Here is a 22,374-nt window from a genome sequence, read left to right on the forward strand (position 1 = left end):
AAAGTCATATGCTAATGGAGTTAAGGGGTGGGATCTTTTTTTGTTATTTATTTATTTGAAAGGCAGAACAAGAGAGAGAGAGAGAGAGAGAGAGAGATTTTTTTAAAAGATTTATTTATTTTACTTGAACGTCAGAGTTACACAGAGAGAGGAGAGGCAGAGAGAGAGAGAGAGAGAGAGAGAGGGAGAGAGAGAGAGAGAGAGAGAGAGGTCTTCCATCCGCTGGTTCACTTCCCAGTTGGCTGCAACGGCCAGAGCTGCACTGACCCGAAGCCAGGAGCCAGGAGCTTCTTCCGGGTCTCCCACTCGGGTGCAGGGGCCTGAGGACTTGGACCATCTTCTACTGCTTTCCCAGGCCATAGCAGAGAGCTGGATCGGAAGTGGAGCATCTGGGACTTGAACCTGCGCCAAGATGGGATGCCGCCATTGCAGGCAGGGGCTTAACCTACTGGGAAACCCCACTGAAATTAGCTGAGTCAAAAAGTATTGAGGTGGCTGTCATGGCGCACCCAGCTGAGCTACCACTTGGGGCACCTGCGGGCAGTAGCAGCACAGTGCCTGGGATTGAGTCCCGGCTGCTGCACTCCCACTACAGCTCCCTGCTAACGCATCCGGAAGGCGGCAGGTGACGGCTCAAGTTGGCTGGGCCCCTGCACCCCCGTGGGGGACCCAGGTGGAGCTCCTGGCTCCTGGCTTCAGCCTGCCCCAGTCCCAACTGTTGCGGGCATTTGAAGAGTGAACCAGTGGATGGAAGATCTCTCTCCCTCTGTCACTCTGCTTTCCAAATAAATATTTAAAACTTTGATTCATTGTGTCATGTAACTGAAGGGTTTGGGCCAAAATGCCCTCAGCTGTGGCTGGATCCAGGTGCTCAGGCGATCTCTCAGGCTCTCCCGTGTCTCTGCTCTCTCCATTCTCCAGTTCCAGCCATTCTTTCTCCTCGTAGAGGCAGACAAGGGGGACTCGCTGCTCCAAACTTGTATTCCCACAGCTCCAAGCTCAGCAGAAAATGGGACACTTGGTTCTCGTGCCACTCAGACCGGAGTCCTGGGATGGCCGTTCACCTGGTCTGATTTTTGTGGGGGTGGCAGTCACATGTCCATTCCTGAGCCAGTGGCTGTGGCCAGGGGAAAATGTGGATCCCACTGACCAGGCCAGGGTCAAGCCCAGGGCAAGTGGCACAGACTGATAATGATGGGTGGGTGGTTCCAAGGGGGAACCTGAGGGATGGTCACCAGGAGGGGTGTAAGATTTCAAGAGGCGGGGCTGGCACTGTGGCGTAGCGGATAAAGCCAACTGCAGTGACAGCATCCCATATGGGCGCTGGTTCGAGTCCTCGCTGCTCCACTTCCAATCCAGCTCTCTGCTATGGCCTGGGAAAGCAGTAGAAGATGGCCCAAGTTCTTGGGCCCCTGCACCCACCTGGGAGACCTGGAGGAAGCTCCTGGCTCCTGGCTTCAGATTGGTACGGTTCTGGCCATTGCGGCCAGTTGGGGAGTGAACCAGCAGATGGAAGACCTCTCTCTCTCTCTCTCTCTCTCTCTCTCTCTCTCGGTCTCTCTTTCTCTAACTCTGACTTTCAAATAAAATAATTCTTTAAAAAAAGATTTCAAGAGGCAAGTAGTGTGCATATTGCCAACAGATGGTACGTGTGGAGCAGTTTTTAAGCCTCAGTTCTCTTTGTTTAAGGTGTATTTTTTATTTATTTGAGAGGCAGAATTGAGAGAGACAGAGAGACAGAGAGAGACAGAGAGCAAGAATTTCTTACATTCACGGGTTTGCTTCCCAAATGCCTGCCACAGCCAGGGCTGGGCCAGTCCAAAGCCTGGAGTCTAGAGCTCCATCTGGGTCTCCCACGTGGGTGGCAGAGGCTGAGTAGCTGGGCCTTCATCTACTGCGTTCCCAGGTGCATCAGCAGGGAGCTGGGTTTGAGGGAAGCGGCCGGGACTTGAACTTGACCTGCTGTATTCACAGCTGGACCCGATCCTGGGAACCGCCCTGTGCCTTGTGGTGCTGAGCAGCACCCTTGGGCTCCTCTCCCCGGACCTGTGACCACAACGTGTCCCCAGGCACCGCCAAATGTCCGCTGGGTGAGAACCACTGATATGGTGCAGGGAGTGAGCTTCCCGTCCCAGGGAGGAACCAAAGAGAACCGAACGGTTACCGGACGAGGATGGGGAAGAAGAGAGTAAGAGCGTCTTCAGTGAAATGATTCATTGATTTTAGGGTTGTTGGTGACAGCCGCCATGCTGATTGCTGGGGGCCGTGAGGCACACAAGTCTGTCCTCCGCCGAATCCGTGGCCTCGTGGGGGACAGGGCTGGCGTGTTTGCTTCCCGCGGCTGCTGTAAGAACATTCTACAAGCTGCAAACCCCGGACACTGCTTCTGACACAGGGCCGGGGTCCCGGGGTTCATAGTCAAGTTGTTGCCTCTGGGGCTGGGCGGGTTGATGTCTAAGCTGTTGGTTTTGAGCCCTGTGTGCCGGGGGCATGATGGTGGCGCTTGTGATGGGAAGACTGGGGGAGGAATAGGTCTTGGGAAATTCTGCTGAGGCCGCATCAAGCTGGAGATGGGAGGCAGGCTGGGGCAGGGCTAGGAGGAGTGACTGTGTCTTTTAGAGGGGACGTTTGGCTCTGCCCGGAGACGTGTTTGGCTGTCACTGCTGGGGGTAGGGGTGTGCGACTGGCATCCAGCAGGCAGAGGCCCAGGTAGCTGCTGAGAGCGCCTCGATACACAGGCAGCCCCGTCGCCCTCCTGATGTGCCGAGCCCCCGGCACTGCCAGGGTGGGCGTGGACACTCCTGTCTGGGAGTCTGGGTTCAGTGCCACCTCAGATGAGTTTTTCAATGTCTCCATGAATCAGTTTCCTCATAGTTCAAGTGGGGAAAAGGATCGTCTCTGCCTTGTAAGGTTTGTTGTAAGAATGAAAAATGAGGCCGGCGCCGCGGCTCACTAGGCTAATCCTCCGCCTAGCGGCGCCGGCACACCGGGTTCTAGTCCCGGTCGGGGCGCCGGATTCTGTCCTGGTTGCCCCTCTTCCAGGCCAGCCCTCTGCTGTGGCCAGGGAGTGCAGTGGAGGATGGCCCAGGTGCTTGGGCCCTGCACCCCATGGGAGACCAGGAAAAGCACCTGGCTCCTGGCTCCTGCCATCGGATCAGCGCGGTGCGCCGGCCGCAGCGCGCCGGCCGCGGCGGCCATTGGAGGGTGAACCAACGGCAAAGGAAGACCTTTCTCTCTGTCTCTCTCTCACTGTCCACTCTGCCTGTCAAAAAAAAAAAAAAAAAAAAAAGAGGTGATGGGGGCAGACATTTAGTGGATGTCCCACTCCTGAGCGCTTGGGATCGAGTCCCAGCTCAGGCTCCTGACCCCAGCTCCCTGCTCACGAGCACCCTGGGAGGGCAGCAGTGAGGGCTCAAGGACTTGGGTCCCTGCTGCCCACGTAGGAGCCCCGGATGGAGCTCCAGGGACCTGGCTTCAGCCCTGGCTGTTGTGGGCATCTGGGGATGGGAGCTTTCTGTCTGTGTCTCTCTGCTTCTTAAATCACTATTTTGAAAACGAAGTCGTTTTAGTTGTATAGCTGGCAAGTGCTTCAAGTGTTTCCCTGTGATGAGTCGATGAGTCCCCAAAACCGGGTGAGATCCTTTGGGAGACAGCAGAGAAAGGGACTAGACGTAGTCTGAGGGTTGAATCTCAGATAGAACAGCACAGGGAGGCTGGGGAGAGGGTGAAGAAGTAGTAGCCAAGAAGTCAGAGTGGCTTGGCAGGAATCCCAGAGGCCAAAGAGCACAGTGTGTGAGCCGTGGGTCTCGGTCCTCGTGAAAGGAATCCTTTCCAGGAGGCACCGGGGAGCCTGAGTACAGGCTTCCCCTCGCATTCGCTCCACGATGACTCCAGCTTTTGCCCCATCGCCCAGTTGCAAGTCTGCGTCCACATTTTGGGGCAACATTATAGCCACACCCCATTTCTCCGTGACAGTTCTCCATCGCGGTCAGCTTTCTGGAGGTGCTGTCACACGATACCCCAAGCCTGTGGAATGTGAAGACATCGTTTTGGCCCATAGTGCTGGGAGCTGCATCTGGTGAGGGCCTCATGACGCTTCAACTCATGGCAGAGAGCAGAAAGGCTCGCGGATGCACATGGAAGGGAAGAGCAGGGCTGGACTCCCGCCAGAGTTAACCCAGTCCCACGAGAAGGGAATTCATCCACGGCTGAGGACTCTACACATTCTTCTAGAGCCCACCCCCATCATCACCACCATGGCAATCAAATTCCAGAGCGAGGGAAAAACCATAGGCAAACCTCAATGGCAGCCAATTCAGAAAGCGGGGCTGGTGCCGTGGCACACTAGGTTAATTCTCCGCCTGCGGCGCCAGCATCCCATATGGGTGCCATTTTTTTTTTTGACAGGCAGAGTGGACAGTGAGAGAGAGAGACAGAGAGAAAGGTCTTCCTTTGCCGTTGGTTCACCCTCCAATGGCCACCACGGCCGGCGCACTGCGGCCAGCGCACTGCACTGATCCGATGGCAGGAGCCAGGTGCTTCTCCTGGTCTCCCATGGGGTGCAGGGCCCAAGCACTTGGGCCATCCTCCACTGCACTCCCGGGCTATAGAAGAGAGCTGGCCTGGAAGAGGGGCAACCAGGACAGAATCCGGCACCCTGACCGGGACTAGAACCCGGTGTGCCGGCGCCACAAGGCGGAGGATTAGCCTATTGAGCCACGGCGCTGGCCGGGTGCCAGTTTAAGTCCAGGTTGCTCCTCTTCCGATCCAGCTCTCTGCTGTGGCCTGGGATATCAGTAGAAGATGGCCCAAGTCCTTGGGCCCCTGTACCCACATGGGAGACCCGAAGGAAGCTCCTGGCTCCTGGCTTTGGATCAGCGCAGCTCCAGCCATTGCGGCCATTTGGAGAGTGAACCAATGGAAGGAAGACCTTTCTCTCTGTCTCTCTCTCACACTGTCTGTAACGCTACCTGTCAAATAAATAAATAAAATATTTTAAAAAATACAGCAGCAAGAACCGTGCAGACATGGTTCTCAGCACCTCACGCTTACTCATTCTGGGTTTTCACAGCAAGCCTGTGGTGTAGGGTGACCACTGCCGTGATACAAACCACCCTGAACTGAGTGCCAACAACAACCGTGTAACTCTCACCCATTCTGTGACTCAGGAAATCAGACAGGACACAGGTGATGATGGCTTCTTGGCTCCATGGTGAGAAACTTTGAATGTCAGAGGGGAGTTGTCTGGAAGGTTCTCCACTCACCTGTTGGGTGCCAGGGCTGTGTTTAGCTTGACCTGTTGACTGCAGTCTCCCATGTGGCTTGGGCTTCCCTACAACATGGCAGCCGCATTTCAAGGAGAAGACGTGGAGATCCAGAGAGCCCCTTCTGTCCTATTTAGAAATGGTGTGTTGTCACTTTGCTCCCTTCTTAGTGACAAGCAAGTCAGTGAGACCAGCTAGGATCAAGGGGAGGGGACAAGACTTCACACTACAGAAGAGCTGGGAGATGTGTGGCATATTTTGTGGCCATCTTTATTTTTTTTAAAGATTTATTTATTTATTTGAAAGACAGAGTTGCAGAGAGAGAGGAGTGGCAGAGAGAGAGAGAGAGAGAGAGAGAGAGAGAGAGAGAGGTCTTCCATCCAATGGTTCACTCTCCAATTGGCTGCAATGGCTGGAGCTGTGCTAATCCGAAGCCAGGAGCCAGGAGCTTCTTCCGGATCTCCCAAGTGGGTGCAGGAGCCCAAGGACTTGGGCCATCATCCACTGCTTCCCCAGGCCACAGCAGAGAGCTGGAACAGAAGTAGAGCAGCTGGGACTAGAACCGGTACCCATATGGGATGTCTGCGCTGCAGGCTGGGGCTTTAACTCGCTGTGCCACAGCACCGGCCCTGTGGCCATCTTTGGAAAGTACCACCTGCCAGCCATTATTTTCCTCTCTCACGAACGAGAAATGGAAACGAAAGTGTAGGTAACTTGTCCAAGGTTCTGTAATGAACAAGTAGCAACGCTTGGACTTGAACCTCAGCCTTGGGGTCGCCAAGCCTACGACCATAACTACTCTGGTCACGTGGCCAGCAGCGGCCCCTCTCAGTCCATGGTGTTTGCGGCACAGTCACAGTGACGACACATTTCTAAGAAAGCGCCCCGTTGCGAAGTGGTGCCTGCCTGTCCCTAAACACCACTTCCCGGGGGCGGTGCAAATGGACCTATCAAGGTTTTGGTTATGGAGAGGATGGTGGCGTCAGGGTTCTGGTTCTCCCACCCAGCGTTCAGCTGGGAAGCCAGAAATCATCTTAGGTCTTTCGAGCAGAGCGGATTTAACTCAGGGGACTGCCCAACACAATGAGGGAGCTCACACTGATGGGACAGTGGAGCAACCCCGGGAAGCGGCCACCACTCCCAGGCTGAAGGACCAATTGGAAGAAGAGGCGGGGAGGAAGGAGGACCCGGGTTTCCTCTTCTCCTCCCGCCCCCCCTGTCCCCTGCCTGGCCTCCCATTGGCTGAGTCCACCGTGATGTCAGGGCGCAAAGGGTTCTGGGAAATGTAGTTCCCTGTAATACAGCGTGAAGCTTGCCAAGCAGGTTAACAACTCCAAAATACGCATTTTCTTGAGATATTTGAAGCCTCTGGGGTGCATGAATTTCGAAGTTTTTTGCAACAAGATAAACATCTTTTATTAAAAATCTGCTTGTTGGAGAGACAGACGCATAGAGAGAGGAAGTGTGTGTTAAGTTAGTTCCCATCCACCGATTACTCCCCAAATGTCGGCAAGGCTCGGACTGGGCCTAGGCTGAAGCCAGGAGCCTGGAATGCCACCCAGTAGGGGGACAGGAGCCCAGTCACCTGAGCCGGGGTCCGCACGGGCAGGAAGCTGGCGTCAGGAGCTGGGGGTTAAACCCCAGGTGCTCCGGGGTGGGCCACACACCTGCCCCAGTTAAGGTCGTAATATGCGAGGGTACATACACTTATGGAGCACGGAATTAAAAAATAAGCGTACTTTTGCTGCAAAAAAAAGGAGTTGGGACCCTCCCATCGTTTCCCGAAACATCCGTTCTCGTGGACTTTTTGGAGATCCCCCCATAGGCATGAATTTTGAAACGGTTTGCCTCCAAATACACTTCTCTTTCACTCCATTTCCCCACGCATCGTTCGCAGGGCCCCTTGCCTCTCCACTTTGCAGAGGATGCAAGGTTTGTGGGCCCCCCACTCCCACCCCGCCCCGGGCAGCCTGAGCCTGGGACGGTCCCCACCCGGGCTCCAGGTCCCCAAGCCGGCTCGGCGCGGCCATGACGGCTTCCGGGCCGACGTCGGCTTCGCCTCGGGCCGGGCTACAGCCGCCGGGGCGCTCGCGGGCCACCCGGCCAGAAGGCGCCCGTGCGGGGGTTACCGCGGGACACCCGCGCCCGCGGCTCTGAGAAACCCGGGGGAGGGGCGCGTCTCGGGGACTTCCGGTCTCTCGCCGCCACCCGGAAGTGCTTCCGGTGGCCGCGCCGCTGGCTCGGGGAGGCCGTTTCTGTGGCGGCCCTCACCCCGGCCAGGAAGGGGTGACGACACGTTCTCCCCTCAGCCCCTTCCCGCTCTGGGCCGTCACATGACTGGGGGGAAGCAGTCTCGGGGCTCAGCTGATCTGAGGTCAGGAAGGGACTTCCTTCTGTGGGGCCCGTGATGACCCCGCCGGCTCGCAGAGGCTGCTGGGTACCTGCGGTTCCTGTGGTTGTGTCACGTGCCGCCCCTGCCCCCCAACACCTCCTGTAAGGGGGGGGGGCTCTGTCACGTGCCGCCCCTGCCCCCCAACGCCTGTAAGGAGGGGGGGCTCTGTCACGTGCCACCCCTGTCCCCCAACACCTGTAAGGAGGGGGGGCTCTGTCACGTGCCGCCCCTGCCCCCCAACACCTGTAAGGGGGGGCTCTGTCACGTGCCACCCCCCCGTCCCCCAACACCTCCTGTAAGGAGGGGGGGGCTCTGTCACGTGCCGCCCCCGTCCCCCAACACCTGTAAGGAGGGGGGCTCTGTCACGTGCCACCCCTGCCCCCCAACACCTCCTGTAAGGAGGGGGGGGCTCTGTCACGTGCCGCCCCCGTCCCCCAACACCTGTAAGGAGGGGGGCTCTGTCACGTGCCACCCCTCCCCCCAACACCTGTAAGGAGGGGGGCTCTGTCACGTGCTGCCCCTGCCCCCCAACACCTCCTGTGGGGGGGCTCTGTCACGTGCCGCCCCTGCCCCCCAACACCTCCTGTAAGGAGGGGGGCTCTGTCAGGTGCCACCCCCCCGTCCCCCAACACCTGTAAGGAGGGGGGCTCTGTCACGTGCCGCCCCTGCCCCCCAACACCTGTAAGGAAGGGGGCTCTATCACGTGCCGCCCCTGCCCCCCAACACCTGTAAGGAAGGGGGCTCTATCACGTGCTGTCCCCTGCCCCCAACACCTGTAAGGAGGGGGGCTCTGTCACGTGCTGCCCCTCCCCCCAACACCTGTAAGGAGGGGGGGCTCTGTCACGTGCCACCCCTGCCCCCCCATACCTGTAAGGGGGGAGCTCTGTCACATGCCACCCCCTGTCCCCCAACACCTGTAAGGAGGGGGGCTCTGTCACGTGCCGCCCCTGCCCCCCAGCGCCACCTGGGAGAGGCCCCCCGGGAGCTTAGGCTCGGAGCTCGGGGTGGCCGCCCAGGAAGCGGCCCTGGTCTGGGGCACTGGGCTCTGTGTGCAGCCCCCGCCCCAGGCAGGTGACACCTGCTCCCAGGGTGGGAGGGGATTCCTTCCTTCAACACCTCCGATTACCTAGTATGCCCCGTCCGGGGCTCCTTCAAAGCGTTTGTGGAGAGAGGAATGAAAAGATAATTGTGGTGCAGTTTTGAAACCCGTGTTACTGAGGGGCCTTCAAAAATCAACGGGGAAAGGGGAAAATGAAAAAACTACGCATGGATTAAAAAATAATTCCTTTGCACCCAAGTAAACTTAGTTTCATTCCACTTTTCTACACACTTTTTTGGGGGTTTTTAAACGTTCACGTGAAAGGCAGATGACATAAGGAGGGAGAGAGCTTCCATCTGCTGGTTCACTCCCCGGATGGGCTTGGACCCGGAGCCAGGAACTCCACCTGGGCCTCCCGTGGGCGGCAGGGGCCTAGGAACCTGAGTGAGGAGCCGGATTGGAAGTGGAGCAGCCAAGACTCGAACCCGTGCCAGCGTCGCAAGGTGGTGGCTCAGCCCACGGGGCCACCAGCCTGGCCCCTTTCCACGAACTTTTTGACACGCAGGATTTGCTGATGAAGTTGGAAGTGGAGTGAGAGAGAAGTAGACAAGGTGACGCCTACATTGTAAATTTGTTATTACAAATATTATTTTATTATGCTGTTTAATGAAGTCCTGCATCTCTGAAAGGTGGTGTTGGGAGAATTAAACAAACGATGGGTGTCAAATTCTTGGTACAGAGCGAGGCCTGGCCAAGGGTAGGTCTTTAAGTACCAAGAATGGCTGGCTCACAGGGTTGTTGATTGACAGAGTGACCTAAATTTATTTATTTATTTGAGAGAAAGACAGAGATCTTCCATTTCAGCGGTTCACTTCCCAAATGCCCACAACAGGCTGGCACCGTGGCTCACTAGGCTAATCCTCCGCCTAGCGGCGCCGGCACACCGGGTTCTAGTCCCGGTTGCCCCTCTTCCAGGCCAGCTCTCTGCTGTGGCCAGGGAGTGCAGTGGAGGATGGCCCAAGTGCTTGGGCCCTGCACCCCATGGGAGACCAGGAGAAGCACCTGGCTCCTGCCATCGGATCAGCGCGGTGCGCCGGCCGCAGCGTGCCAGCCGAGGCAGCCATTGGAGGGTGAACCAACGGCAAAGGAAGACCTTTCTCTCTGTCTCTCTCTCACTGTCCACTCTGCCTGTCAAAAAAAAAAAAAAATATATATATATATATGCCAAATGCCCACAACAGCTGGGGCTGGGCCAGGCAAAAGCCAGGAGTCCATCCCAGTGTTTGCACGTGGGCGGCCATCACTGCTGCCTCTTGGGTCCCACGTTAGCAGGAAGCCGGGGTCAAGAGCCAGAGCAAGGACTGGCTGTGGGGTGGAGGCGTCCCCATCAGTGTCTTAACCCCAGTGATGGACGGTTTGATGGGCACAGCTGCTTTGGGAAAACATGGCTGCTGTGAGGCAGGGAAGTGAGATGTGGGGATGAAGGAGAGCACACACGTGTGGATCGCGCATGGCTAACACGTATGTGCAGTGAGAGAGTGAAACCTGCAGGTGGGATAGTGTGCACCCATCTGTGGGCGGGGGAGGGCCTGAGATGGGAGAAGGCTGGGCGAGCGCTTCCAGTGTAAGGCTCAGGTTTAATGAATGAGAAAACACCCCCCAAAGGAGCTGGGCCTTTGTGTCCACACGGGGACCTGCACAGCCACTGATGGCATTTTTTTTTTTTTTACAGGCAGAGTGGACAGTGAGAGAGAGAGAGACAGAGAGAAAGGTCTTCCTTTTGCCATTGGTTCACCCTCCAATGGCTGCCGTGGCTGGCACGCTGCGGCCGGCGCACCGCGCTGATCCGAAGGCAGGAGCCAGGTACTTCTCCTGGTCTCCCATGGGGTGCAGGGTCCAAGGACTTGGGCCATCCTCCACTGCACTCCCTGGCCACAGCAGAGAGCTGGCCTGGAAGAGGGGCAACCGGGACAGAATCCGGCGCCCCGACCAGGACTAGAACCCGGTGTGCCGGCGCCGCAAGGCAGAGGATTAGCCTAGTGAGCTGCGGCGCCGGCCAGCATCTTAATTTAAAGTCGTCTACACATAGGAGTCGGTCAGCTGTCCTTGAGTGTGTGAATGGATTAACATAAGCTATGGGGCGTCTGGACAGTGGAGCAGTGGCCGTGCCTGCACAGAATGAACCGTCAGGTCACAGACAGACAGAGGGGCCATAGAGGCACCTAAGTGAGAGGAGCCAGTGTGTGATCCAATTCTAGAACATTCCGGACATGGCAGAATCATGCTAACAGTAAGAGATCAGCGGTCTTCAGGGGTGGGGGGTGGGGGAGGGATCCCCTGGTGGGGCACAGAGGATGTGGGGAGCAGTGAAACTATTCTGGGGGTACTGCGGGGATGGACACATATCACTGGGCATGAGTAGAACCCTGAAGAGCAGGGGTGGGGAACGTCCCGCCCAGGGGTCGTACAAGGACCTCAGAACCTCTTGGTCTGCCCTCCCCCTGCCCCCCGCAAGGCAGCTGCAGTTGGGACTCAAAGTTCAGGAGATGTACAGCAGGCTGGTTTTAGGCTGATCATTTTGTGTGGCCTGCAGATGATGCTATCCGTATCCAAGTGGCCTTTGGCAGAGAGAAGTTTCCCCACCTCTGCAGCCCAGCACCAGGGGGACCCTGCTCTGAAGCCTGGACTCTGGGGGTGACGGTGCGTCGCCATCCTGGGGGACGTCCATCCGACGAGACTCATGGCACCACTCTGGGACCAGATGGGGGCCGCAGGAGAGGCCGCGTGTCCCAGGCATGCGGGAAGTCTCTGTGCCTGCTGATCAGTCTTGTGGTGAACCCTGAAATACTCTAAAGGGGGTAAAAGTCTGAAAAGGAGGGGGAAGAAAAAAGAGAGCAGACTGGAGCCCCCGGGCCGCAGTGACGGAGACGCCATGACTGCTGAGGGGGCTCATGGGGGTCTCCTGTCTCCCTCCAGCCCGGCAGACTCTGGTGTTTCATGGAAGCACCGGATCCACCCCCAAGGAGGTTGCAAATGGCCAAAAACCTAACTCAGAGGTCACCCAGCAAACTGTGGCCCGTGGGCTGACTCTGGCCACTCAGCTGTCTTTTATAATTAGAGGAATATTTGCTTGAGGGGTGAAAACACAGACAGGGAGAGTGAGCTCCCTTTCGCTGGTTCACTCCCCAAAAGCCCGCAGCGGCTGGAGCTGGGCCAGGCTGAAGCCAGGAGCCTGGAGGAGCTCCATCCAGGGCTCCCACGTGGGTGGCAGGGGACCAACCACTGGAGCCCACACTGCTGCCTCCCAGGGTCTGCGTCAGCAGGGAAGTTGGACTCAGGAGCCGAGGCTGGGACTCGAACCCAGGTACTCGGATGCGAGATGTGGGTGTCTCAGCTGCTAGGCCAAGTGCCCTTATGTGTGTCTACCTGTGTGGGTACAAAAAGTCGTCTTGGAGCCGAGCCAGGGCTGTCCATGTCGGTGTCTCTGGTTGTTTTTGTTCTACAGTGGCAGAACTGAGAAGTTGCAGTAGAACCTGCATGTCCTTTGTTCTTTGACCCAAGGGTGGTAGGAGGCCGGCGTTGTGGCACACAGCAGGTAAAGCTGCCACTTGCGATGCCGACTTCTCATGAGTCCCAGCTGTTCTGCTTCTGATCCAGCTCCCTGCTGATGTACCTGGGAAAGCAGCAGAAGGTGGCCCTGGCTGTTGTGGCCATTTGGGGAATGAACCAGTGGATGGAAGCTCTCTCTCTCTTTCTGTGTCTCTCTCTTGTGTCTGTCTCTTTGAGACAGAGATATATCTTAAAATAAAAAAAAAAAACCCAGCTACCACACAGGACATTCAGGCAGAGGGAATCTCAAATACAAGGCTTGGAGACAAGTGAAAATAAAATGCATTGCATTGAGGGAGGGACAATTCTTTCTACTGCAGCAGAGGAGAGCAGAGGTGGGAGATGGAGCGAGGAGGAGTCTTGGGGGCAGTCAGTAGGGGGCGCCGTCTTGCAGGCCACAGTGAGGAAGGCCATTGTGGTGAGGAGGGGGATGCAAACGCCACCAAGTTTCAAGCGGTGAGTGACACCGTCAGATTTCCCCCACGGTAGCGGGGACCTGGGAGGAGGAAGAGAATCCGGGAAACCCCCGAGGCTGTGGGCCACCACGAAACGTGGTGCTGGGGATGGTGAGCAGGGCTTGGCTTTGGGGGGATGTGTGGATGTGGAATGTGAAGGACCTGTGGGTTGGCTGCCAGCAGAGGAGGAAGTGAGTACCTCAGACTTGGCCTCCCAGCTGGACACAGGCGTCCTTGAGTACTGTGGGGGAGGGGGCTGGCTCTCCGATGCTGCCCGTCCCCCTGGCGTCCCTCGAGTCCCTTCTGTAGAATGGCTTAGCATCTTCTGTAGACGTCGGTCATCTCCAGAAGGCTGGTGGCACCTGGTACGCTGAGAATGTCATGCACGTTGCTTAGCAAAGAGTGACAAGAAAATAAAGTCGGCACAGACACACGTCTCCCCCGAGTGTCTCCCACACGTGGTGGGTTGGTTCCGTGGACGTGGCGTCCACGGATACTCACACTTGTGAAGGATGGGGAGTGTGGTGTGTGGCGGTGACGGAGGCTGGCTGAGAACCTGCGGCGCGGTCAACCTTGCGCCTCTCTGTTGGGTTCCAAGTCCCCAGTACTGGATGAATGAGCTTTGCAGCTGTGAATGAGGACGGTGATGACCGTGCCAGGATCCCTCATGGCTGTGGCTCTGAGAACTTGGCCCTGGGCTGGAAATGTGGACCTGACCGCTTTCACGTCACCCTCGTGTCGTTCGTGCAGATTTATGAGAAGTCTTGGTGTCGGGTGGCACTGGCCCCCTCACTTCCATTGGTTCATTTCACATCTTTTAGGCTATGGTAAAAAGTCTGCTTTTCCTCTAGCGATGTGTTCAGCTGCTTGGTTTACTGTTCGGTCAGTGCTGGCAAGCGCACGCCCGTAAGGCACGGAGCGTTTCCTGTCAGCCTCTACTTTTCCCCCGCCCCCAAAATTACCACTGATCTGATTTCTGTCGCCACAGGTGAGTTTTGCTGACTGTGGGATTTCACAGACGTTATCTCCTGAAAGCAACACTGTTTCCTATTGATAGCTGCAGAACCTCTCACACACAGAGGAGTTGGCGTATTTGTGTTGGGCGCGCGTTCGGCACCATGGCAAGCGCTACCATGAACTCCGTTGGTTTCTCCGTGTGTCTCCAGGGTGTCCTTGTTGACAACGGGGTCTTCTGTAAAGATTCCCGTGGCGTTTGCCTCTGTCCTCTCTTTGTCAGGCTGAGGTCTGAAGGAAATGGTGGAAGGAGCTGTCTCTGCCCTGGTTTGCATTTCTCGAGGAGCCCTCCCAGCATTCCTCATCCGACTTTGCCAAATTTTTTTCCTCCTTTTTTTTTTTTTTTAAATCACAGATGGATGTTGAATTGTTTCTGTGTCTTTCTTGCATCTTGAGCTGCACGCGTTTCTGTGTCTGACAGAGAGAGCCCCAGCAGGCCACTGGACTCCACAGCGTGTGGTCGCACTGTTTCACATCCTGGATGTTTCACAAGCGTGTCTGCTTCTCACTCACCTTTCTGGTTTTCCTTCTAGGTGTCAGGTTGTCTCTCAGATAAGTGTGAAGCAGCCCACGTTGTAGAGGTAGTGGATTAGGTAGCTGGTGGACGTGGCAGCAATGGAGAGGCATGGATGCGGTTGGCTTCTTGTATCCATGGGTGCTGACAAGTGCAGCCAGTCACACATGGAAAACATCTGGGGGAGAACAGGCGTTTGTACTGAACACATGCAGACTTCTTTCGCTTGTCATTCCCTGAAGAACTATCTTGCAGCATTCATGGTGTGTTAGGTGCCGAGCCATCCACAGGTGCTGAAACAGCATGGGAGGCTGTGCACAGGTGCCATGCAAACCTTCCATCATGTGATGGGGGGCACTGGAGCACCCACGACTTCCACACCCACAGGGGGCCCTGGGACCCCTCCTCTTAGGTCACCCAGGGACGAGGGCACCATCAGTACCCTGTATTGCACTGGTCCACAGCGGTGGCATCATCGAACGTCAGCCTTGACGTCACACTGCCTGACTTTGCGTGTTGGCTGCGTGGCCCTACCTCGGTTTCCTTTTCTGTAAAGTGGGGGCGATAGTAGTTTTGCCTAGCGGCGGCGTTGCGAGATGTGAGGCTCCCCTCCGCATCAGCTGTGTGGAGGGCTGGGGAGTGAACTCGCACCAGGTGCTTCTGTGGCCCCCACCGTGCACAAGCAGAGAGATGATGTTGTGGTCAAGGTCGAGGGTTCTGGCTCCACCCCATCTTGGGGTTCCAATGGCAACCTCTCCTGGACTTACTCTTGCTGTTAATAATCGTGGGCCACTTTCCCTCCCATTCTGAGCCCGCTTCCTTATAGGAAAAATGGGTATAAAAATCGCAGTGTGGCGCCCAGGTGGCCTCACAGGAGTTGGGGTGTAGGCTCACACACAGGGAGGAGCAGGAGCAGACTCAAGAAGACACGGGGTCTCAAGCCAACAAGAGGACATCAGACAGAATGAATGTGAGCGTGGACTTCAGTCCCCAGAACTTTTCTGAACATGTCACGTCGATGGAACGATATAATCAGAGTTCTGTTGTGTCTGGCTTCTCGCTCTGGGGATTTTCCAAGGTTCGTCCATGTGGGAGCGTGAAACAGGACTTTGCTCCCCTTTTTCGTGGCAGAGTAATATTCCATTCTGTGGATTGACCTATTCTGGACATTTTGTGTGAAGATAGTCATAAGCTGTGTGGCTTTGGAAGGTGGATTCTAATTGTTCTCCTAGGGGAGCTGTGTTGGACTCTTGGCCTCCAGTGACTCACAGAGTGTGAGGCCCATGGAAGACATGAAGTGCACGTGCTGGGGGTGGGAGTGCTGGCGAGTGGGAAGTTGACAGAAATTCTGTAGAATCTGAGGGGCCTCAGAGAAACCTGGGCCCGCTGGGATACTGGACGAACCGAATACAGGGCTGATTCATGGGCACAAGAATTTGTTTTGACCAGAGCCATCTGTCCAAATTTTTAAAAAAATATTTATTTATTTTTATTTGAAAGGCAGAGTTACAGAAGGGCAGAGGCCGAGAAAGAGAGAGAGAGAGAGAGAGAGAGGGAGTCAGTCTTCCATCCACTGGTTCACTCCCCAGATAGCCGCAATAGCCAGAGCTGGGCCAATCTGAAGCCAGGAGCCAGGAGCTTCTTCTAGGTCTCCCACATGGGTGCAGGGGCCCAAGCGCTTGGGCCATCCTCTACTGCTTTCCCAGGCCATAGCAGAGAGCTGGATCAGAAGTGGAGCAGCCAGGACTCGAGCTGGTGCCCATATGGGATGCCGGCACTGCAGGCAGTGGCTTTACCTGCTATGCCACAGCGCTGGCCTGGGAGCTGTTTTGAGGACGGGAGCCCGCACCTCCATCTGTGTGGGCCCCTAGGGAGGCCGCCCTGCGGTCAGCGTGTCCTCTGGCCTTCACCTCCCACCTCTCTGGTCACCCCCTCCCCCCACAGTTCTTGTGTCTCAAGAATATCCGCACCTTTCTCTCCACCTGCTGCGAGAAGTTCGGCCTCAAGCGGAGTGACCTCTTCGAGGCCTTTGACCTCTTCGATGTGCAGGATTTTGGGAAGGTGAGCTGGGCTCCTTGAGCCCAACAACTGGCTTTCAATGTGTTTCCATTAACATCCACACTGGGTAAGCAGAGACCCACCAGAGGCTCTGCAGAGGAGCCAGACAAGTGCTGACAGCACTGGCGTGGGGCCCGGCTGGGCCTGGGTTCAAGTCCCGGCTTCACCGCTCTCTGAGGGACCCCAGATAGGAGTCGGTGCCTCTCTGAGCCCGTGGTTCCTTATATGCAATTGAGAACCACATCATCCTGCCCTGTGCCAGTATCTGTGAGCATTAAAGATGGAAGCAAGTGGTGGGAGTGGTGACATGGGATAGAAAATTCCAGAGCCAAGGTGTCCGACCTGAAGGTCTAGCCTCTGGTACTTGGGATCCAAGGCCATGCTGGGGGTGGGGGGTGGGGGTGGGCAAGGGGCTCCCTGAACAGCCAGGGTCCTTGCTGCAGGTCATCTACACCCTGTCTGCTCTGTCCTGGACGGAGATTGCCCAGAACAAGGGGATTATGTGAGTAACCGCCTGGGCCACGGGACCCCGTCTTCCCCCTCCGTGGAGCCCCCTCCCACCTGGCCCCACCCTCCTGCCTCACGCCTTCTGGGTCCCCCAGGCCCTTCCCAATCGACGAAGACAGCATGGGCGATGAAGACATCTACAGTGGCCTGTCCGACCAGATCGAGTGAGTGTGGGGCTGGTGGGTGTGGGGCCCTCGGGCTCCCGCAGCCCCAGCTGACTCTGTGTCCCGCAGCGACACCGTGGAGGAGGACGAGGACCTGTACGACTGCGTGGAGAACGAGGAGGCAGAGGGCGACGAGATCTATGAGGACCTCATGCGCACGGATCCGGTGCCCACGCCGGTGCGCAGCGCAGCCCCCGGCCCGGGTGGGTGGTGGTGGGCGGGTGGCAGCCGCAGGCCCTCTCAGCATCAGCCTCCCCTCCTCACCCGCAGCACAAGATGACGGAGTATGACAAGCGGTGCTGCTGCCTGCGAGAGATCCAGCAGACGGAGGAGAAGTACACGGACACGCTGGCCTCCATCCAGCAGGTGCGCGCACCCGCGGGAGCCGGCGGCAGGGCACGCCCCCGCCTGGCGCTCCCGGGGCCTCACGCGGGCCCTGCCCGGTCTCCTTTGCCCTACGTTTCTGAGTTCTCTTCGGCTCCGGGTGTCTCTGCCTTTCCCTTGTCTCTCTCGCCTCTGTGTCTCTCTCCATCCGATTCTCCCCGTCCGTGTCTGTCTTTTCCTGTATTCTCTATCTCTATTCTCTGTATTTATTTTTATTATTTATTCGCGACACACACACACACACATGCACGCACGTGGAGAGGAGGAGAGAGGTCTTCCATCTGCTGATTCATTCCCCAAATACTTGCGACAGCCAGGCTGGGCCAGACCAAAGCCAGGAGCAGGAGCTCCAGTCGGGTCTCCCACGTGGGAGCAGGGGCCCCAGCACTTGAGCCCTCCCAGAATCTGCACTGGCAGGAAGCTGGAGTCAGGAGCCACGGCCGGGAATGAAACCCAGGCATTCCAGTGTGGTACTTGGGCGTCTTAACCACAGTCATCTTTTTTTTTTTTTTTAAAGATTTATTTTTTATTTATTTGAAGGACAGAGTGACAGAGAGAAGGAGAGAAAGAGAAAGACAGACTTCCATTTGAAGCCAGGGTCCTGGCACTCCGTCCCTGTCTTGCACATGGATAGCAGGGCCCACATCCTTGGCGGTCTGCCCAGGCGCGTCAGCAGGGAGCTGGCTTGGGAGCAGAGTAGCCAGCGGCTCCAGTGCGGGAGGCACCCAGCTGCCATGCCTCTCTCCTTCCAGCTTTCCATTGTCTCTTCCCTTCATCTCCTTTAACAAAAGCTTTATTGAGATTCAGTTAATGTACTGTATGGCTCATCTGTAAGGTGGTGCAGCCCTCGCCACTGTCTAATTTTTCATCCACCTCTAAAAAATCCCCGTACCAGGCCTCCCTGCTCCCCTGGCCCCAGGAAACCACAGTGGTCCATGCCCTGTCTCTGTTTATTTGCCAGTTCTGGGCGTTTCCTGTTGATGAAGCCACACACGATGTGGCCCTTTGTGCCTGGCTTCTTTTCATGGAGTGTGTTTCCACGGTTCATCCATGTTGCAGCGAATGTCAGTGTTCCTTTTCATGGTTGAGTAATATTCCATTGTATGGATATACCACAATTGTTTCTCCATTCATCCATTGATGCTTCCACTTTGGGGCTATAATGAACAATCATGCACAAGATTATTATTCATTTGAAAGGCAGAGTGACAGAGACAGAGAGACAGAGAGCGAGCTGTCAGTTTTCCATCCACTGGTTCATTCTCCAAATCCCCACAATGGCCGGAGCTGGGCCAGGCTGAAGCCAGGAGCCTGGAACTCCATCCGGGTCTCCTGTGTAGGGGCAGGAGTGCAAGCACTTGGGCCATCTTTTGCTCTCCCAGGTGCATTAGCAGGGAGCTGGGTCAGAAGCAGAGCAGCCAGGACTTGAACTGGTGCCCCGGTATGGGATGCCGGCCATGTCCCAAGCAGCAGATGAACCTGCTGCACCACAACACCAGCCCCCACGTGCGAGTCTTGGAGTGAGCCTTCTCCCTCTCTTTTTGTGTTTCTGTCTGTCTCCCTGCCTCAGCTTCCTTTTCCCCGACTCCTACCCCTCCTCTCTCTCTCTCTCTCTCTCTCTTTCTTTCTTTCTTTCTTTGACAGGCAGAGTGGACAGTGAGAGAGAGAGAGAGAGAGAGATAGAAAGGTCTTCCTTTTGCCATTGGTTCACCCTCCAATGGCTGCCGCCGCCGGCGCACCACGCTGATCCGAAGGCAGGAGCCAGGTGCTTCTCCCATGGGGTGCAGGGCCCAAGCACTTGGGCCATCCTCCACTGCACTCCCTGGCCACAGCAGAGAGCTGGCCTGGAAGAGGGGCAGCTGGGACAGAATCCGGCGGCCCGACCGGGACTAGAACCCGGTGTGCCGGCGCCTCAAGGCAGAGGATTAGCCTAGTGAGCCGCGGTGCCAGCCTGTCTCATCTGTTTCTGTCGGACTCTTCCCACCTCTGTTTCCCTGCCCCTGTCTTTCTGGCCCTGGGCTGGAGGGCAGGGTCTCATGGCATCCCTCTCCCCCCTGCCCCCCAGCACTTCATGAAGCCCCTGCAGAGGTTCCTCAAACCTCAGGACATCGAGATCATCTTTGTCAACATCGAGGTGAGCCAGCCAGAACCCGGTCCTTGGCCTCTGTCCCCCCGGCTGGCCCTGGGACGGGGCTGGGAGTCACAGACACAGGGCAGGCTGCTGACCCCTCGGCCCCAGACTCTGGTCCCAGCCCACCCCTCCCCCTGCCCCCAGGACTTGCTTCGGGTGCATACCCACTTTCTGAAGGAGATGAAGGAAGCTTTGTCTACACCCGCAGCCTCCACCCTGTACCAGGTCTTCATCAAATACAAGGAGAGGTGAGAGCCCTGCCTGGGCGTTCAGGATCCCCCTCCCCCCCCCAACCCCAGCCCCCAGAGGCCACTGGATGGGGAGGCTCAGCATCACCCAGCTGGCAAGCCGGGAGGCCAAGACTGACCCCAGTGCCTGCCACCCTCCCCTGCCGACCTGTCCTCTTCCTGTAGGTTCCTTGTCTACGGCCGCTACTGCAGTCAGGTGGAGTCCGCCAGCAAGCACCTGGACCAGGTGGCTACAGCGCGGGAGGACGTGCAGATGAAGCTGGAGGTGGGGGATGCGCCCTCCGAGGCCCCCGGGGCCCCGTGGGGAACGGCTCAGCCAGTGCCTGCAAGGGAGGCAGCTAAGGGGAAGACGAGGCAGGGCTCAGAGCAGGCTGGAGCACTGAGCCCTGGTCCCGGGGCTAACCCCACGTTATCAGGTCAACCCTGACCCCCAACGATGCACCAGCCCTGGGCTACACCCCAGCATTGACTGTGCCCCAAGTCTGGGCTGAAGTCTCTGAGTTTGTGCTGAGCCCCAGTCCCCGCCTGGGCTGGAGCCTGGACTGAACCCCAACTGGGTCTGTGTGTAGTGGAGACACAGCAGGGATGGGGCCCCTGGGCCTGCCCCTCCGCCCCCAGGCCAGCAGCACGGGCCCTGGGTGTCCTTCTTTATGTCCTCGGGGTGGGGGTGGGGGAGGGAAATGACGCCTGTGCACCTGCGCCGCCCGGCCTCGACACCCCGCTGTCCTCCGACTCCCGCAGGAATGTTCTCAGCGAGCAAACAACGGCAGGTTCACCTTGCGGGACCTGCTCATGGTGCCCATGCAGCGGGTGCTCAAGTACCATCTGCTGCTCCAGGTGCGCCGTGAGGGTGGGCGGGGCTGCAGCACCCACTGGGATGGGCCCTGGTGCCCAGCTGAGCAGGATGTGCCTGAGGGTGGGTGGGGCTGCAGCACCCACTGGGATGGGCCCTGGGGCCCAGCTGAGCAGGAAGTACCTGGGGGTGGGCGGGGCTGCAGCGCACACTGGGATGGCCCCTGGGGCCCAGCTGAGCAGGATGCACCTGGGGGTGGGCGGGCTGCAGCACCCATTGGGATGGGCCCTGGGGCCCAGCTGAGCAGGATGAGGGAGGAGCAGCTGGGCTGGTGTGCGGGGACGCTGTTGGGGGTCCGGGGGGGCTGGCCCGGGTGACGGCCCTTCCGTGTCCACGCAGGAGCTGGTGAAGCACACGCAGGACGCGATGGAGAAGGAGAACTTGCGGCTGGCCCTGGACGCCATGAGGGTGAGGGGGCCCCTGGTGGGGGCGGGTCTTGGGCCTCCCAGCCAGGGCAGGGGCTGGGCCGGACGTGGGGGCGGGGCTCACCCTGCTCTGCCCCCAGGACTTGGCACAGTGCGTGAACGAGGTCAAGCGCGACAATGAGACCCTGCGGCAGATCACCAACTTCCAGCTGTCCATCGAGAACCTGGTGAGGGGCGGGGCTGGCGGGCGGGGGTGTGTGGCCACTGGGGATGGCGGCCCTGCCGTTTCTGGGTGGGCCTTGGCAGACCCCCTGCCTGCTGCGCAGGACCAGTCTCTGGCCCACTATGGCCGGCCCAAGATGGATGGGGAGCTGAAGATCACCTCAGTGGAACGGCGCTCCAAGATGGACAGGTGGGCGGAGCCAAAATGGCCCTGGGGTGGAGCCTGGGCGGGGAAAGAACCAGGTTCCTAATAGGTGAGCAGAGCCATTCAGGGTCTGGGAAGGAGGCACGGCAGGGGTGGGGCCAGGCATAGATAGGCTGTGGGCGGAGCCAACAGGATTGAGGGAGGAGCCTGAGTAAGGATGGAAATGGAGCCAGATTTCTAGACAGGTGGTTAGGGTCCCAGGAAGCAAACAGTGGAGCCTAGACTGACAGGTGTTGGGGCCACACAGACCAGCTGCATGAGGTCAAGGGGGCGTGGCCAAGAGGAGCAAAGAGAGGGCTGAAGGGAGAGTGGGGCCAGGCAAGTGGAGGGAGTGGGGCAGAGAGGCCGAGGGGCCAGCTGGAGGACGCAGACCTGCTGTTCCAGGTACGCCTTCCTGCTGGACAAGGCCCTGCTCATCTGTAAGCGCCGTGGGGACTCCTACGACCTCAAGGACTTTGTGAACCTGCACAGCTTCCAGGTTCGCGACGACTCCTCCGGAGACAGAGACAACAAGAAGGTGGGGCAAGGCGGCGGCACTGGGGGTCCTGGGGCGGGGCAGGCTCGGGGCTCTGTGCTCGGCCTCTAAACTTCCCGTGTGTGCATGTGTGTGTTTGTGTGCACGCATGTATGTGTGTGTACGTATGCATGTGCGGTGCACATATACATGTGTGTATATGTTGTGTACTTGCGTGTGTTTATATATGTGTGCATGTGCATGCACATGTGTGCGAATGTGTGCACATGTATCTGCGTGCAGTGCACGTATGTGTGCATATCTATATGTTGTGTATGCGTGCACATGTGCACATGCATATAAGTGCACATGTGTGAATATATGTGCACATGCACACGTGTATATGGCATGTATGTGCACGCATGTGTGCATATATGTGCACATGCATGTACGTGCATGTGTGTGAATGCGTGCGTGCATGCACACATGCAGCGCA

General features: G+C 57.6%; 1 protein-coding gene across 3 annotated transcripts in view; it reads left to right on the forward strand.

Annotated features, from left to right (window-relative positions):
* VAV1 (vav guanine nucleotide exchange factor 1) overlaps nt 1-22,374 on the forward strand; it is a 54,618-nt gene that overhangs the window by 6,812 nt on the left and 25,432 nt on the right. For 2 of the 3 annotated variants that reach the window (XM_070058769.1, XM_070058768.1), the window contains exons 2-14: nt 16,232-16,348; nt 16,789-16,847; nt 16,948-17,016; nt 17,086-17,194; nt 17,287-17,382; nt 19,466-19,534; nt 19,676-19,779; nt 19,945-20,044; nt 20,521-20,616; nt 20,972-21,040; nt 21,138-21,224; nt 21,324-21,409; nt 21,809-21,941. In XM_070058769.1, coding sequence (XP_069914870.1) covers nt 16,232-16,348; nt 16,789-16,847; nt 16,948-17,016; nt 17,086-17,194; nt 17,287-17,382; nt 19,466-19,534; nt 19,676-19,779; nt 19,945-20,044; nt 20,521-20,616; nt 20,972-21,040; nt 21,138-21,224; nt 21,324-21,409; nt 21,809-21,941 — 1,194 coding nt within the window. Of the gene's footprint in view, nt 1-7,459; nt 9,307-16,231; nt 16,349-16,788; nt 16,848-16,947; nt 17,017-17,085; nt 17,195-17,286; nt 17,383-19,465; nt 19,535-19,675; nt 19,780-19,944; nt 20,045-20,520; nt 20,617-20,971; nt 21,041-21,137; nt 21,225-21,323; nt 21,410-21,808; nt 21,942-22,374 lie in introns of those variants that run through there. The other variant, XM_070058770.1, reaches the window with a different exon arrangement.

Source organism: Oryctolagus cuniculus, chromosome 16 (genome assembly GCF_964237555.1).
Source record: "Oryctolagus cuniculus chromosome 16, mOryCun1.1, whole genome shotgun sequence".
NCBI lineage: Eukaryota > Metazoa > Chordata > Mammalia > Lagomorpha > Leporidae > Oryctolagus > Oryctolagus cuniculus.